At 34.7% G+C, this 19,308-nt stretch overlaps 1 protein-coding gene across 1 annotated transcript in view; it reads left to right on the forward strand.

Moving 5' to 3' along the window:
* Positions 1-19,308, forward strand: part of GABRB2 (gamma-aminobutyric acid type A receptor subunit beta2) — a 294,699-nt gene that overhangs the window by 232,772 nt on the left and 42,619 nt on the right. The window contains 3 exon segments of the mRNA XM_036848457.1: positions 3,273-3,425; positions 3,428-3,516; positions 7,970-8,083. Of these exon segments, the coding sequence (XP_036704352.1) occupies positions 3,273-3,425; positions 3,428-3,516; positions 7,970-8,083 (356 nt within the window).

Consider the following 19,308-nt stretch of genomic DNA (forward strand, 5'->3'; position numbering starts at 1 on the left):
AATCAATGAGCAGAAAGAATTCTGAAGTCTTAACTAAGATTTTGGGATAGCATGGCAGAGGGCAGGAGACAACCAAGTAAGAATATTGGGAAATCATCCATGGCATCACATCTTATGCATGATGTTTTTCCATCATAACACCAGAGGAAGAGAATGAATTGTATTTCATGAACATTTTTATGTTGCTAACTCCAGATATAGTAAATTTATGACCTTTTATACAATCTTTATTATTCTGAGTTCTGACTAATCCCTTTAAATTTTGAGTTAAGTGCTTCACCAGTATATCTCAATTAAATCATTAATTCCTTAGCAAAGTCATTATTCATACAACAAAATTTTTTTGAACACCTACTATGTGTCAAACTACTGGGGCACTGGAGATAAAGCTAGTGTCCTTCTGGAAGTTATGTTCTATCAATAAAAGGTAAAAAGTAAATTTATTTTGCATTTAACATGCAAATTATATAATATGGTAAACCTGTAGAGTAGAAATAAGCAAGGTAAGGGAGTGAGTATATTAGGGGTACAGTTTAGAATAATCAGGGTAGACTTCATTGATTACCAATGGACAAAGACTTGAAGAAGATCAAGTCACATAAATGTCTGGATGAGAATATTCCAGCTGATGAAAAGGCCCTCAGGTAGAAACATGCCAAGCAAGTGAGCAAGGTGGCCTGTAAGGCAGATGCAGAGTGAGTTCAGGAGTAGAGATAATGTCAGGGAGAGGGGACTGAAAGATGATGAAATGGTCCAGGGGCCATAATAAAAGTTTTACTTTTATTCTGCATGAAATTAGAGCAACACTGAGCAAAGAAGTGACATGATTTCAGATACAAAGGGATAACTTTGGCTGCTGTGTTGAGATTAGATTGTGGTGGTTCAGGGTTGGAAGGAGAATTAATTACCTCCTGGACTGAGTCAAGTCCCCTGTGATATATTCTCTTAAAATACTGTAGACCAACCTTGGAGACCAACCACAGTTATAATTTATATTTATTTGGTTTGTGATGTTCTTTTTCCTCATGGTACTGAAGATACCTTGGAGGAAGGTCCATATCTAATTTTGCTTCCATTATATCTGTAGTGTCTCACACAGTGAATGGTGTCCAGTAAATAGCTGCTGAATAAAGTAATGAATGGAATTTGTAAATATCCTGTTATTCCAAAATGAAAATCTGTTATCAATTTGATGCCTATTACAGGAATAATACATAAGTTATTTACTTTTTGAAAGAAAATTTTCAAATGTCTTTTATGTGAGCAGTTTATTACTAGGTCAGAAACACCTCAACATGAGATTTAGATAAATAGTAAAATCAGGGTTGTCAGTTTTATAATATACATGTAATATTCATGTCATCCAAGATAAGCTCTAGATGAAATAATGAAGAGAAAAGTAAAATTGGAAAATGCGTCAAAATGACTAATATAGAAAAGATGTGAGAACTATAAAATACCTAGATCTAAAGTATAACCATAGTTTTTTGGCCATGCTCAGAATTGGATGCTCAAATTTATTTTTTCTGTATCTGTTTCATGAGCATATAGAAAAACAAGGCAAAAATTATGATCTTATTAGAGAGAAAAAATTAAATCAGAAAACATATGTTCCTAAAAAATAGAATTGAAAATTAACTTTTGGTCTGTGTTATTGGGTAGTGTTTAAGGACACAGGTTTCTGAGTCAGAGAGATCCCAGTTCAAATTTTAACTCTGCAACTTCCCATCTGTGTGATCTTGACCTCGGAGCTCTGTTTTCACATCACTCTTTTCCTACAAAGCTGGACCTTATCAAACTCAGGACTCTGGACTCCCAGTGCTTTTACCCAGCATATCTCTGTCTATCCCTCCAATTACAGCTTTGGGGAAACTACTCCCCACTGTCGGAGATGTTCCCTCAGCTGGACTAATAGTAATAACCTGACATAGTGTGGCATTTCCCATAGAGTCTTGTAATACTTCTATATTATTTATCTGTGCATTATGTGCCTACATTCCCAACCCAGAAACATGAAGGCTAGACAGCTGCTTCTCTGTTACTCTCCACCTCTAGTTTCCATATTTTTTGCAATCGTTGTTCATATCATCTGTTTAATGCATTCATTGATTTCAGTACTTTTACAGTGATTTTAATTTATTTCCCCTTCATCACTTACTTATTCTGAAAAACTCTCAGCTGGTATTCTGCTTCCTGTCTTGAATGCTTACCCTCATGATCGTCCTAAACACAGTTTGTCCCCGATACCTCCTTACTGGAAGCTGGTCAGTGGCCTCACATTGCCTTCAATTTTAAGTTCAAGTTCTGCATTAGGCTCTGTGTATGTAACTTTCCATTATGCAGCCCTTAATCTCCACTTTCCTCATCATTCTTCCCATCATATCCTATAATGTACCCACATTGAGTTTCTTGAGATTCTTTTGATGGGCTGTGTACTTTCACCCCCACAAAGCACCCCTTTAAAAGAACTCTCTCGGGCTTCCCTGGTGGCGCAGTGGTTAAGAATCCACCTGCCAATTCAGGGGACACGGGTTCGAGCCCTGGTCCGGGAAGATCCCACAAGCCCGTGGCCACAATTACTGAGCCGCGCTCCAGAGCCCGCGAGGCACAACTACTGAAGCCCGTGCGCCTAGAGCCCGTGCTCTGCAACAAGAGAAGCCACCACAACGAGAAGCCCACACACGGCAACAGAGTAGCACCTGCTCGCCACAGCTAGAGAAAACCCGTGCACAGCAACAAAGACCAAACACAGCAAAAAATAATAAATAAATAAATTTATTAAAAAATAAATAAATAAAAAAACTCTCTCCACCACCAATGCCCTTAGGTCTACTATCACTTTTGACTTCCAGGTTTTGTTTGCCTGGGTAACTCCCACTCATTCTTCAGGACTCAGCTCCAAAGACCGTATTTCCTGATCTCTTCCCTGCCACATCGTGGGCTAAACTAGGATCTTCTCCATATTCTCAACTTTCACCTTACACACATGTCTATCATAGCATTTAATTCACATCTCTAGCCCCCCCCACTAGATACATAACTATAAATATAAAAATGTAATTAAAAGAAATGCCCCCCAAATGATTAATGTTTACTATAAATTAATGATTTATGCATATCGCCAGGGCCTATCACAGGGCTGCTATATAATAAGTGCCTGGTATATATTTTGCAGTATCTATAAACAAGTAAGAGAATACAGTTAACCTTTCCAGCTATGATGAAAGCAGAAGGGAAATACAAACATTATTACTCTGTCTCATTTTTTACAGGCATTACAACTGTGCTAACAATGACCACTATCAATACCCACCTCCGGGAAACTCTCCCTAAAATCCCTTATGTGAAGGCCATTGACATGTACCTGATGGGGTGCTTTGTCTTTGTTTTCATGGCCCTTCTGGAATATGCTTTGGTCAACTACATCTTTTTGGGAGGGGACCTCAACGCCAAAAGAAAGCAGCTGAAAAGGCTGCCAGTGCCAACAATGAGAAGATGCGTCTGGATGTCAACAAGGTAAGTTCAAAGGGCAAGCCCTCCTTGCTTCTTAAACTCATAGAAGAATGCCTGCACTGTAGGTTCATGGCCTTGTTAACAAATGAGAAAACCAAAGCCCAGGGAAGAGATAATTAGTGATGGAGGCACAATTAGGGCCCAATTTATGGTACAACATTTAGATGCCCTTTACCTTAACACTAGTGTGGCCCAAACCATAGTCATTTGAGAACCACCTTCGTGACTTTTTCCATATATGAGTATAATATGTACTATTATTTACTTTATGTTTATTTAAATTTACTTACTTTATCTAAATTTATTTTAAAAAAGGAAATTTCATATCACTTAAATTAGTATTACTTGCTGGAAGATAATCTTAAGTATAAATAAAAATGAAACTATGTTATTAAATTCTAGGTTATACTAGATAAAGGCTCTAGGCCTGAGCTCTGCATTCTCATTGATTTAAAAAAGGAAATAAGCATGTACAGACATGTGCTAAAGACCCACCAGCAACAAACTGAGACTTTGTTCTTGAAGTCATCAGATGGATAGAAAAAGAAGTGGAAGGGAAAAAAAGAATAACTTTCTTTTTAAGTGACAGATAATTACTTAATGCCTTGCACAAATACTACTTAAAATCCTTGAAGTATTTGAGTACAGGAGGCTACCATGTTGCTTAAGTCAGGCATAGCCAAAGAAAAATTCCTACACAGTTGTAAATCCAATTTATTCTTGAAGGCAGTGGTTCTCAACTTTGGGTGCTCAATTAAATGACTAGGAAAGCATTAAAAAATACTGAAGCCTGGGTTTCATCCCCAGAAATTCTGATTTGATTGTCCTGGGGTATGCCTGGGCATCATAATTTTTTTTAATTCTCCAAATATTATTCTTATTTGCATTCAAGATTTAGAATCTCAATTTTGAGGCTTTCGACAATAGTTCCAATAGATCTAGCCATCTTTACTCCCGAAATGTGACTTCACGTGGCTTCCTGTTATATAACTTTCTGCACTGAACAGAATATTTACATATGTTTTTTCCCATAGTGCAAATTTAGGCACTTCAAAATAGACAAAAAAAAAACAAGGACTTATTTTAATATCTGCCATAAATAGTGTTTATAAAGTAGTGCATAATGTTGGATATGGTAAATAGTTCATAGTGATGGAACTAAGAAAATAGTAATACTTTTAAGCTATCTGGGATTGTTAACCATCCAATAATTATTGAATTTACATTTTAATATTTCTAACTTCAATTTAATTCCAAGAGTAGCATGCCATAAATAATCTCTGCCATTGAGTTTTATGTGGAGCAAACCCAATGAAAGCTTCTGACTCACTGATATTTTCCATATATCCATAGGTCTGATATTTGATTTTAGACTATTCTCTAATCAAAGGCACTCCTTTCCCAGGAGATGATATTCATAATGATGCAAATTTTAAATATGGCCCTTATAAGCCAGTGAACCACAGGGTCTAGGAAGTTGTCAATCTCTTTTCAGTGCTCCAGGTTTCACTCATTGGAATCTGTTAATAGATTCCAAGGTAGCATTATGACTCTCTCGGGCTGTCAAATAGAGAATGCTTTTTAAACCCATTTTACAATTTTCCTGATAGAGTACCTTTAGTAAAGAAAATGAATAGATAAAACGATCTCCTAGGACAGCAGTTTGAAATGAGTCTCTATAAATTGCCTAAAGCAAAGCTGGCTTAACATCTGATCTCTCTTCACTTTCATCTACCCTATTTTTTCATACCAATTTGCAGTTACATAATAAATTTAAGTACCAGAGAGTGGCAGTTTTGTAGCAGACTGAACCTGGAGAGCTTCAGGTAGTTTTAAACTCAATGTACTGAGATGGAGGTAGGGAATGGTTCACTGGGCAGGTACCCCATAGTGATGCAAAACCCATCCTCTTGGCTGAAGTTGGATCCACAGTTCAGAGCATAGAATGAGAGAACAAAAAAGATTCCAGAATTCTTCTAGTACAGTGGTTCTCAAATCACAGGCCATTTTGCCACCACGCCCCCCCCCGCCCCCGTCAGAGGATCATTGACAATGTCTGTAGATGTTTTGGATTATCAAAACCAGGAGGAGGGATTGCCACTGGTATCTAGTGGGTAGAGGCCAGCCGTGCTGGTAAACATCCTACAGTGCATTGGACAGCCTCCCCATAACAATTATCCAGCCCAAAACGTCAGTACTGCTGAGGATAAAAAACTCTACGCTAGTCCAATCCTCTGGTTTCAAACTTGAGAAAAATATAAGATCCGTGTTCTATTCTTAAAACTCTTTAGCACAAGTGGAGTCTCTTCTTTCTTTGATCAGTGTGCATAACATCATGGTATCAGGAGTTATCATTTAGCACAGTAGTTCGGAAAAGATATTTTAGAGTCAGTCAGGTTTGATATTTACCCTCCATTTAGCAGTTGTGTGATAATAGGGGGAAAAAAAGCCTCTCTGACCCTTTAGTTTCCTCATCTGTAAAATGGAGTTAATTCCTCTCATAAGTTATGAAGTTATGATAAAGTGTAGAGGATAGCATAGTCCCCAGTATATGATAAGCACTAGGTAAGTGATAAATATTAACAAAATATCATAAACGGTAAACATTATTACCTTTCAAAATAAAATTTACGGTCTCCAGACCTATTGGCGATACTTGCTTGTGCATTTTACCTGCTCTAGTATGTAGGATGCAATCCTATCCCTAAAAAAGTATTACCTACAGAGGAATGTTTCACTTTGGAAGTTTTAAAGTCAAAGCAACGAAATCATTTTTCAACAGGTATTAGCTGTAAAATTGATAGCAAGCCAACTACAAACTTTATCAATTATTTCTTAGGCTAGAATGCTTACAGCCATGTTGATTAGATTTTTTAAAGGTAGCCATCTAACACTCCAGGCTCCCTTTTTTTTTTTTTTTTTTTTAACGCAGCATGAAGGGTTAGAGGAGACCCACAGAGGGCTCTGATTGCACAATGCTTTCTTTTGTGTCGGCATCATGAATAATGTCACTCTATTTCTTATCAAGAATGTTCCTTCTTTTTAACGTAATTCTAGTTTTCTTTTTTTTTTTTTTTTAAAGATCAGGCACATATAATCAACTAAGTATTGTTGGATGCTCCGGAACAATCAGTCACTAGGAGAGGGATTGACTTTTTCTGGTTCCATTGATGGTTTCCTAGAGACAGAAGCAGCATGTCATATGGTCTAAAGTGATTTTTAAACTGTTCTCTGTCCTGAGGGCAGGGGGAGGTGAAAATGGGAAGCCTAGCCAGGTGGGAGCCCACTGTCGCTCAAAGGCACGCTTCCACATTTTTCTAATCTCTTCCCTGTATGAAGTTTCCTGTAAGTTCTTATTTTAACAAGAGTTATCTGCAGCTCTTAAAACAATTCTTAGTCTGGCGTTTAACTGATGGAAAAACTAAGGCTCTGAAGGAAAGTGAGCTATCCTAGGTTGCAGAGCAAAGTTAACAAGATTTCTGAGATGATCTAGGTTTTCTAGTTGTTATCCAATGTACATTCCTCTGTGCAAGCAAGTGAAAAAGGAATATAAAATTTAAAAGCTGATTCCAGATTAGTCTATATATTCAGTTCACATCACCTAAAAATACCCGTCTGTCTACACACGAGTCCATAGCTGACAAGCCTTGTTACCTTCACAGTTGTCTCCATGCGACAAATTAAATTGTTAACTACTAAGATTTTAAAAAATAAACCTCAAACCAGTAAGAGTTCTACTGAATATTTTTCCTAAGTGTTTTCAGGAGTAGCTAAAAAACTACAGTGTCTTTTTCTAGTGTTAGGAAAGCTCTCCTATTATACCTTGCATTCTTCTATTTTGTGTGTGTGTGGGGGGGGGTGTGTGGGTGTGTGTGTGTGTTTCCTTATAGGATTTTCTCTTGATCAATTTTCCCACTTTTCTTGTTCATGCCTTCAAGTTTTCAGCTCTCCTTTTTTTTCTTTTAAGCTTTATGTTGTTTTCTTGTTTATTTTTCTGCCAATAACTAGGTGTATATATATTTGACACTTTAGTTACTTCTGTCTTTTCACCACCTTGATTCTTGCATATCTGAAATGCCTCCAATATCCTTACTGTATCGAGAGACCCACAAGCACCAGTTTTCCCAATAAAGCTGCACCGAAAAGATCTACTGGGGGGGCATCCTTTATTCTGCATTCATGGGTGTTGGAATCTCTGTGTTGTCTTTATCCATTGTACCTACATTTTTGGTTATGCAAAGCACTAAGATCTTTTAAATTTATTTATTTCTAGTGCTTGAAACTAGATTTTGTAAGTGATACATTAAAAAGAACTATTTAGAAGTTCTAGTCTCTGTTCGCATCGGTCTTTCTAGAGACCAGTAGCATTTATCTATAGCCAATTTACTTTAACCACCAATTCTAATCTAGTGGCATCAGTCGACTTAATTAGCACATTCTCTACTTTGTCTTCCAGATTTTTTATAAAGATATTAAACAAAATGGGACCCAATATCGATCCTTGTGGGACCCAACTGGAAACCTCTCCCCAACTAGACGGACTACCAATTACGATTTCTCTCTGTATACGGTTAGATAGCCAGTTTTTAATCCATTTATTTGTATTTCTGTTGGAGCCAATTTGTTTAGCTGTTCCCTTTAAATTAATGTATGGCATTTTTGCAGATAACTATAGACTTGTATCCTGAGACGTGGGGATACATTAAATGTTTTCATGAGACCCTAATGGGGTTTTCCTGGGTTTGTTTTTTTTAAATGTAGTTGTGATGAACCTAAGCTTCAGTGTTCCACTCATACATTGCTAAAGAAAGAAACCAAGTGGATCGTATTTTGAGACTTCTTTTCATTTGTATTGAGAGTATAGAGTGTCATTATATACTCTGGCATTTCTTAGTTTTTTTGTTGTGTTTCTTTTGGTTGGTGGAATAGGTGGAGAATTACACAGTCCTTCCATCGGTTGGCTCAGAATTCAGGAACCTATATTTTCTGCCCTAGATCATTCATTTGTGTCTGAGAATGTTATGTTTGCATCAAGTCCTTGTTCCTTTATTGTTATTTATATTTTAGAAATAAGTATTATCTCAGCAGGCCCAGTGTTGTTATAATGATAGATAAGAGGCAATAATTGAGATTGTTTCTTGACAATGCTCTTGACTTAAATGAACTCCAAAGAAAGCCCATTGGGGGCTAAAATTTAGAGTTTAGTTTCTGAATCCTCATGTGTTTACATTTCTTAATTGGCAAATTGTCATTCACATTGCCCGCCAAACTGGAGGAGGAGGTAGAGGAGGATGGTGATCTTCACCATTCCACATTGTCATCTACTGCCTACCTCTCATTTGTTTTCATTCTATTTCGTGGTGAGGCAGTGAATGATACTGACTGCTGTGAATCTTTCCTATGAGGACTTGATGCCAGAGAAGCTGTCATTATTATATCTTGAAGTGTCATGTTCTTCCTTAGTTTTGTGGCTTTGACCACAAATTCCTTGATTCCTCATTGTTATTGCCTTTGGGGTGGGAAACAGTTATGGTTAACCTCTTAAACTGCTAGTTTGTTTTACTATTTTAAGTTTTTCTTTTAACTTCATTACTTGTTGTGTTATATGTAGTGTGAGTCTGATAAATAATATTAGGTAGATTCCAGGAGAAGAGATGTTTGAAATTTTGTTACTCACTATTTTAGTCCCAATCCCCTACTATGTCTGTCCTCTCAGGCTATCTCATTTGTGATGTTGCTGCTGTTCTTGTTTTTAAGTGAAACCACTGTTGTTGAAATGGAAGTAGACTGATTTGATTGGGCAGTATTCTGGGTAGAATGCTAATCATTTAGAAGAAAACATGTCTGACAGTTGGAGTTTGGGTGTATGATGAAAATGGTTGAAAAATAATGTATTTTCCAAAATCAAAATCAGAGTATACTGCATGATTGGTCTATGACTGGGTAAAAGTTACATGAAAATTCAGGAAAATCCTCAGATAATGAGAATATTTGAAAGAAAATTTGCCTCTGTTGTTCTTGTCAGCTGATGGATTGAAAGAGTTAATGATACTCTCCGATGCCATGATTTGGACCCTCATTTGTCAAGAACTCTTTCTCTCTATTTCATAACACATTATGTTAAAGAGAATGATTTACACTGAAATATGAATCTTAATGTCATCTGCATTTATACTTTTCTTTGTTGGGTGTGTCTTTACTCTGTCTTTTTAATTCTCTTTTAAGTTCGTATTTAGAGTATGAAATAAGGGCCAATATTCAGAAGTTTGAATGATGAGCTGTTAAACGTGTAACCTGCAAAAGCATTGAAATGTATTTGACAGTCCTCCGAGGCAATAGAATGCACTGGGATGATGGTAGCTGTTAGAATCAGACTGAACTGGGTTCACCTTCAGGCATGGTCTTTTATGAGCTGTGTAACACTACACATGTTTAACTTTTCCATCCTTCAAGTTCCTCAGCTGAAAACTGAAACACTAAAATTTTGCTTCATGAAGCTACTGAGAGGATTAAATGAGGTAATTTGTTAAGGGCCTTATACAGTACCAGACATAGAGCACTCCATAAATTGTTGCTATTATTCTGGAGATGGTAGCAGTGTGTATCTTTCTCAATTTTTCTTTTTTTATCTCTATTACTGTTTTATGATTATAAAACTAATTCATGGTCAGTCTTTTAAAAAAAATGTGCAAAGGCAATGAAAACCACCTGTACTCCACACCCAGACATAATCATTGTTAACATCATCCTTTTTTCACACTTAATGACATACTTTTATACAAATAATTATGCTCTACTATTGTGTGTATGCTATTTTCTGCTTACCTTTTTTGTGTCTTTAAGCATCAGTATAAGTATACATCATTTCTAATAACTACAAAATATTTTATTGAATGTATGTACCATAATCTATATAATAAGCGCCTATTGTTAGACACTTGCATTGTTTCTAAGTGGTTTTTGATTATAAACAACTAAAATAAGTATCCCATTGCTGACATGTTTACACACCATTGATTCCTAATATATTTCTTTTTTTTTTAAATTAATTAATTAATTAATTTTTTTTTTATGGCTGTGTTGGGTCTTCGTTTCTGTGTGAGGGCTCTCTCCAGTTGTGGCAAGTGGGGGCCACTCTTCATCGCGGTGCGCGGGCCTCTCACTATCGCGGCCTCTCTTATTGCAGAGCATAGGCTCCAGACGCGCAGGCTCAGTAATTGTGGCACACGGGCCCAGCTGCTCCGCGGCATGTGGGATCCTCCCAGACCAGGGCTCGTACCCGTGTCCCCTGCATTGGCAGGCAGATTTTCAACCACTGCGCCACCAGGGAAGCCCCCCTAATATATTTCTTAAAGTGAAATTTCTGAGTCAAAAAGTATATGCTTTAAAATGGTGATATATATTGCCAAATGGTTCCCTAGAAAAGTGCTGCTGTAGTTTACATACCTACTACGAGAGTGTGGCAGTACATGCACACACACACACACACACACACACACACACACACGTCACCCAGCCCTTAAAATGATGAAGAAACAGAAAACTGATGTCTAACTGCTTTCTGTTGTGAAAAGTGTTAGAGAAATGGAGATATAAGAATCCAGAAACCCAGATGCAGTTTTTCTCTTCTCTGCCCAAAAGCTGTAAAGGATAAAATGGCAATGGAAAAGCAAAACAAAAACAACACCCAACTAAAACTGAAGCTCTGCAGAGAAACAGAAATGCATAAGGAGGGCCAATGTTAGTACAAGCAAAATCCAGAAGAATCTACCCAAGCTATATTTGAGCAAACAGGAAAACCCTATAGAAAGGTTTACCTATAAATGAAGCATCTAAACAAAGAATCAGCATGGCAACTGTGCAGGAAAACTACCAAATGACATTCTGTCTCTCCCTTGCTCTCTTTCTCTCTCTCTCACTCGTTGGTAGGGAGAGAGAGAGGAACTCAGCATGCAAAAGACAGATAATGACCCTTTAATGGAAAAAATATTTCAGGATATATTAAAAACTTTCATTAAAAAAGTGTTTTTCTTGCAAAAATTGAAAGAGAATATGAAACAAAAGATCAAGGATGAACGATTTTCATAGACACTAATAACTGAATCTAAAATAGTAAGAAAGAAAATCAATATGGCAAAAAATCAAGGCAGTAACACAAAGTTCAGGCTGTAGAAAATCATGCCAAATACAGAAAAAAAGAGATGTACAGTTAAAAACCACTTAGAGAAAACACAATATACAGGATAGGTACAGCAGAGCAAACGTACAGAGCCATGATGTTCGTGAAGTACAGGATGGAACAAAAAGCAAATAGAAAGAATATTTAAATCTGACATCAATAACTAATTATAATAATGATAATAATAAATACTTCTTGAATGCCATGTATATGCTTAAACACTCTACATATGTTATGTCATGACATTAGTCATTATTACCCTGTGTTGTAGTAGTTATAATTTTATAAATGATGAACAGAGACCCAGAATGTGTAATTAATTTTCTTAAGGTTGAACAGCTAAAAAAATGCTTGAACAGAAAATATGACTAGAGGATACACTCTAACTACTATGCTGTACATTGTGTGTTTATACATACCTGTAATGAAATTAATCAGTAGGCCAAAAGGATATACTGGGTTCCAAGATAAAACTTATATAATACCATTGCCACCTTATTATATTCTTCTAAAATTATTAAACTTCCAGTCAGAAAAAGTGACCAACAGGGAAGGAAAAAAAAATCTCAAACTACTCCACAGAAATATTACATTTTATAAGACAGTGGAAAAATATTACCGGGTTCTGAGGGGGAAAAATGTAACCTAAGAATATTATTGATATTATTTTAAGGCAAAAGAAAGACAATCTATCCTCAATATGCAAAATCTAAGGGAACATAACATCCATACGTCCTTATTCAAAGAAAAATATTATAGCTTAGTAAAAAGAAAAATCTAGCCCCCAACAAAAGATAGTCAAAGTAAGGAACTTTAGAACAGAAAAAGTCAGTATATGCTAACATGTAGAACTAAAGATAACATGTAGAACTAAAACTATACAACTCCAGAAATTAAAGTTGTAGAATAAAAGATAATTGAAATATTTTAAAATATTAGATACTGAAGATATATAAAAATAAATCAGGATGGTATTGTTGATGACGGAGAAGTATTTGTTTTCAAATTCACAGCAAGGACTCAATATTTACCTTTTATTCTTGAGTTTATGAATCAAGAATTTGAAGATTAAGGATATGTTTAAAATTAACATAGATAACTTCTATACAACCGTGTTTCTACTATAGACTTCCTTAAGGTCATTTGGGATGCTTGCTTAAAAAGTAGATTCCACCTGAGACATAAATCAAAATCTTTGGTGGGAAAGATCAGCTTTCTCAGATCTTTATGGTATTACACTAAAGCATGAAAATCTGAGTCATTATGGTAGAAGAAGAATCAAGAACTGACAATTCATCTTATAAAAACCTCAGAGAATAAGGTGGAAATAAACTAAAGAGAGATGCAGAGCAGCATTATTTACAATAGCCAAGATATGAAATCAACCTAAATGCTCATCAATAGGCAAATAGATAAAAAGATGTGGTGTATATATACAGTGGAATGTTACTCCTCCATAAAAAATGAAATATTGCCATTTGTGACAATACAGATGGACCTAGAATGCATTATGCTAAGTGAAATAAGTCAGAGAAAGACAAATACTGTATGAGCTCGCTTGTGGAATCCACAAAACTAAACAAAACAATACGAAAACAGACCCACAGATACAGAGAATAAACAGCTGTTTGTCAGAGGGAGAGGGGTGCCCATACCCCATGGGCAGTACAGATGAACAGTATTAAGAGGTGCAAACTTTCAGTTATATAATAAATAGTTATGGGGGTATAGACAGCATAAGGGATATGGTCAATGATATTGTAATAACCTTGTAGGAGGACAGATGGTTACTTGACTTACTGTGGTGATTATTTCATAATGCATACAAATGTCAAAGCATTATGTAGTGCACCTGAAGCTAACAAAATATTGTATGTCAACTATATTTCAGTAAAAAAAAAATGCAGATAATGTAGGTAAAGTTAGACATCAGAATAAGGATAAGGACAACTTAAAAGCAAATTTAGAGCAGGAATTAAGATAATAGACTTAAGACCAAGGTTGTCTTAACTATTATAACTAGAACATATTCCAACTCACATATCAAAAGAATAAGATTCTCAAATTAAATCAAGAACTAAACCCAATAAAATGCTATTTATTAGAAATACTTCTAAAGTAAAAGTATGGGAAAAATATTCTAAGTAAAGTCACAGACAAAAACAAATGAGGTAAATACAAATCCAAAGAAAATAGAAGATTGAATATTATTACTCTATAAGGATGAATTGAAGTTAAAAAATATTAAGACTGAGAAATATAATAATTACAATGTAAAACAAAGATATAATAATTGGTTAATAATTCATACATAATTTATAAAACTAAAATTGAAATAGCATCTAAATGAATTTAAATGATTGGAAATAAACAGAGAAAATGAAAGAAACATTACCTAAGCAGTATATTTAATAAAGTTTATTAGTTGTATAAACTCATTTTTATACAACCATGTATCAAAGGTACAATAAAAATTAATTTGAAGAACATTTAGAAAATAATGGCAGCTTAAAATACTACATAATTAATCCTAAGGGATGTGGTTAAAATAGTTAACAGTCAGAAAGTTGTAGTTTCAAATACATCTCTAGCAAGTAATATTAAAAGGTGAATATAATATTCAATTCAAGAAGTTTAAAAAAAGAGCAAACCAAACACCTAAAAGTAGAAGGAAGTAATTAAGACAAATTGTAAATTAACAAATTAGAAAATTAAAACAAAATAATTTACAAGTAAGTCAGTTATTTTTTTAAAAAGTTAAGTAAAATAGGCAAATAATTGACCAAGGAAAAGCTTATTAAAGAAGCAAAGAGGGAGCCAATGTGGTAAACCACAATAGAAATTTTTAAAACATGACAATTAATAGAAACGTGCAAATAAAAGAAAATTATGCAAATATGTTAGAAAATGTGGTAAAATACATGACATCCTTAGAAACTCTAAATTAGCAAAACTGACCCTGGGAGAAAGAGAAAACAAAAACAGATTAATTACCAAAGATAAAACTAAGATAATTGACAGAAAAATTTAACTCCCGCTGCAAAGGGTCAGCTGGCCTAGAAAGTTTCAGCAATAAGTCCTGTCAAATTTTCAAAAGCAAATACTGGGACTTCCCTGGTGGCTCAGTGTTTAAGAATCCACCTGCCAATGCAGGGGACACAGGTTCGATCCCTGGTCCGGGAAGATCCCACATGCCGTGGAGCGATTAAGCCCGTGTGCCACAACTACTGAGCCTGTGCTCTAGAGCCCACGAGCCACAACTACTGAGCTCCCGTGCCACAACTACTGAAGCTTGCACACCTAGAGCCTGTGCTCCACAACAAGAGAAGCCACTACAATGAGAAGCCCGCACACTGCAACGAAGCGTAGCCCCTACTTGCTGCAACTAGAGAAAGCCTGTGCACAGCAACGAAGACCCAACGCAGCCCAATAAATAAATAAATAAAATGAATAAATTTATTTTTAAAAAAAAAGCAAATACCTCCATTGGTATTTAAACTCTAGCAGATCCTAGCAGAAAGAAAGAGGAACTTCCAAATGATTTAGAAAGTAGTATAACATAAATAAGGTGCCAAAACCATATCTAAAAAAACACAAAGGTATGTAAAGGACACTATGGATCCACTTCACTAATGAATATCAGTGGGGGGAAAAAATAATCCTTAAATTAACTTATCACTTTGAATCCACAGAATACTCAAAGCAAACTACAACATAACCACATAGTATCATTTCAAAATAAAAATATAGTATTATTTACCATATTAATAAGTTGAAAAGGTGAAAAGTTTTTCATCCTTTTAATAGATACCAAAAGGTTTTCAAAGGTATCTATTGAATTCAGTATTCATTTTTACTTATAAATTTAAAATCCCTTAGGAAGTTGGGAAGCAATGGCTATTTCCCTGCTGTGATTTCTCTATTTATCTATGTAACCAGAGGCTTTATCTCTTACCTTTTGTCTAAAGGTGGGACAGTAAAGACAGGAACAAGAAATGGATGCTCACCATCACCACTATTATTTAACTTTTTCAAAATTGTTAGCCAGTGAAATTATATGAGAGAAAAAAAGAAATGTTAGAAAAGGAGGAAATAATAATTGCACCCTTAGCAAAAAAAATTACTTTATTCAAGCAAAATCCAAGAGAATTAACTGGGAGGAAACAAGCTTTAGAAATCATATCAGAAGTATGGGAAGTTTTCGTAGCTTTTCTATGTAAAGAGTATATAAACAATGATGAAAAATATAATAGAAAGGAGGAATAGAGCCCTTTTACTGATAATGTTTTTAATGAAAGCAATCTTTGTTTAAAAAAAACCTTATTTAAAAAAAAAGATAACATTTTAAAGGAATTGGTTATTTCTAAACTATTCTATGAGTTTAGTGTAATCTCAATGGGCCTCATTTTGGAGTTTCTTTTTTTAGTGGTTTGTTTTAGAAATTTGAAACAGTAATTCTAAAGTTTCTTTGAAAGGAAAAAATTATAGGAAAAATCAGGAAAATGAAAAATAGAAAGAAATGAATAGCTCTACAAGAAGTTTAAATAAATTATAAAACCACAGTGATTAATGTAGTATAGGACTACATCAGCACTCTCTAAATAAAGCGAGTAGAAGCTGACTTAGAAATATAATAAAATTAAGTTCTTAATAAAAGTATCATTTCATATCTTGGGAACATGTGAATTATCTCATAAATAGCAATGACAACTGGATGACCATTTGGGTATATTTAAATATAGTACCATATAACTAACACACCCCTTCCTCCGGATTAAATTCTGTATACATCAAAGATCTAATTTTCTTTTTAAAGAGGAAAAGGCAGAAAATCACACATAAACATTTTAATAAACATATATAAGGTAAAGCAAGGCAGAAAATCCAGACTCCGGAGAAGAATTAATATTTGACCTTGTAAAAATGTTTAATGTTTATACTTTTCTTTCTCTCTTACCATCCTTATCAGGTAAACCTTCTCTTTCCACAATGAAAATTTTTTTAATCTTCTATCTGATTACATTTTTAAAGCACATGATTATTTTCATTTACATAATACATAAAAACAGAAAGTAAAAACCCATATGAATCTCACTTTGTTCCCTGGGGGAACAAAACAACAATATTTTGTAATAATTTTTATAAATCTCTTATGTCTCTTTGTGCTTCTATATGAACATATCCTCTTTCTCACTTTCCCTTCAGCAATATTGATTATTGATTGCTCTTTACAATTTACTATGGGTCTATCTTATTTTAACTTGTATTTCTCACATTTGTTAAACAACTGAGTAACTTTTCATATGTTTATGTGCTGTTTGAATTGGCTTCCCTATGAATTGCCTGTGATTATTCTTATCCATTTTCTTTGTTTTCAGTTTCTAGAGTTCTAAGCATAATAAATAATTAACCATTTATTAGTATGTTACATTGCAGATATTTTTCCCCAGCTCTCATTCATGCCATACCATTTTAAATTTTTGTATTGTCTAATTATTTGTACTTTTATAATTTCTGGGTTTTCTGGAATAGATAAAAATTCCTATTGAAACTCTAGGTTAGACATGTGGTCTTCTAAATTTTTCTGGAATTTTTTCTTTTTATACTTAATTCATTGTTTCATGTTTTACATTTGATCCATGCTGAGTACTATGTTATTAGTAGTACAAGATAATGGTCAACTTTATATTTTTCCAGTCACAAAACCAATAACAAGATTATTGCATTATTTTGATTTTTACATTTGTTTCCCTAGTGGCTACATTTGGAGGATGGGATAGTAGGAATACTTCTGTTTTTCACTTTATATATTTCTGTAGGGTTTAAACTGTTACAATGAGTATATATTACTTTTAAATTTTAAGAAAGTGTATGTGTGTGTATGTATACATATTCCCATCTGATTTGCGAGTATGATCCTATGATCCTTTATTACATTCTCTCTCTCTCACACACACACATACTCTTACCATACCTTCCACACCCATACACATACACACCACACACAATCCCTACTTTTCCCAATGCTTCATGTATTTCTTAATCAGAATAACCCAAGGTAATTACATATAAATTGCACATGCTCATTTCTAATTACTATTGCTTATATTATAGTCTAATAATAATTGCTGGCAAAAAGGAAAAGACAGGGAAAAAAAGAAAGAAAGGGACAGAATGGTCTGGACTACACAGTAACTGCTCTGATCTGGGACCAGCCAAGCCCATGCTGTCCAGCTTTCTTCTCGATGTCATCACCGGAGATTCAAGACTCCATTGACTCAGTTAGACAAAGAGACCTCGAATATTTTTTCCAAGCTTGCATGTACCTGTAGCAACAGTACTCACAGCTTCCTGCAGATACAGCTCCCCATCAAAAACCATTGATTTTCTAATAGTGCAGTATACTGAACCTCAGGAGACTCAGGATTCAAGTTTCAACTCTGACACTGAAGCCATATTTGTAATATCAGAGATGTCAAGCTGTCTTATAAAACAAGGATGTGATCTCTAAGATCTTAACAACCTTAAAATAATATAGTTCTAGAATGTTTACCAAACATTCTGGCCTAACATTCATTAGTCCCATAGCCTACTTTCAACTAAACCTACTATCATTTATTTCCGTTACAAGCAATTGCTTGCTAATTTAAAATTTACACACACTTACAATACATATCATACCTTGTGGTTAAAAACCATTTTCTTTAACAAGTTTCCCTTTGAAAAACAATGAAAAATATTGATAAAGACAAATATGATAACACAATTTCCTGGATTAGGAAAAACTAAAAGTACTTTAGATCCAACTACTATCCTACAAATAACTCATCTAAAAAGACATACTTCTTTTATTGAATAAATTGGGATATAAATTAAATAGTTAGTAAGATCTAAAGTAAGTAGTGCATAACCAACCAGGCAGGTCCATTAGATGATAATAGTATTGTGCCTCAGTGTAGTATTTGTACTTTTTCAATGTGCTTCCTGTGATACCTTATTTAATTATCTCAAAAATCACCAGAAACATAGAGGATAGATATAATCCCCATTTTATAGATGAGAAAATGTAACAGACACCTGGTGAGTCATCATCAGTGAAAAAATTCCCAGGATCAAAGCCCCTTAAGTGTTCCTGCCACATTCTTTGCTACTGCATGATGAGTTTCTCTGTGAGTTCCTTCTCATTCAGTGAACATGGTCATCTCCTGTCCTGCAAGGAGGCAAAAACTTACTATGACTCATTTCTCTTCAATTAGGCATTTTCCTAGGGTGGGAATGACACCCAAAAAAATAAATTTTGGAAATACAACTTATTCTCTCAGAATACCCAAGTCACCACAAAATAAAACTAATAAACAGCATAAAAAGTTCATTATTCACAGAAAGATAGATAAGATGAAAAGGCAGAGGGCTATGTACCAGATGAAGGAACAAGATAAAGGCCCAGGAAAACAACTAAATGAAGTGGAGACAGGCAACTGTCCAGAAAAAGAATTCAGAATAATGGTAGTGAAGATGATCCAGGACCTCGGAAAAAGAATGGAGGCAAAGATCGAGAGGATGCAAGAAATGTTTAACAAAGGCCTAGAAGAATTAAAGAACAAACAAACAGAGAT

This window comes from Balaenoptera musculus, chromosome 3, assembly GCF_009873245.2.
Source record: "Balaenoptera musculus isolate JJ_BM4_2016_0621 chromosome 3, mBalMus1.pri.v3, whole genome shotgun sequence".
NCBI lineage: Eukaryota > Metazoa > Chordata > Mammalia > Artiodactyla > Balaenopteridae > Balaenoptera > Balaenoptera musculus.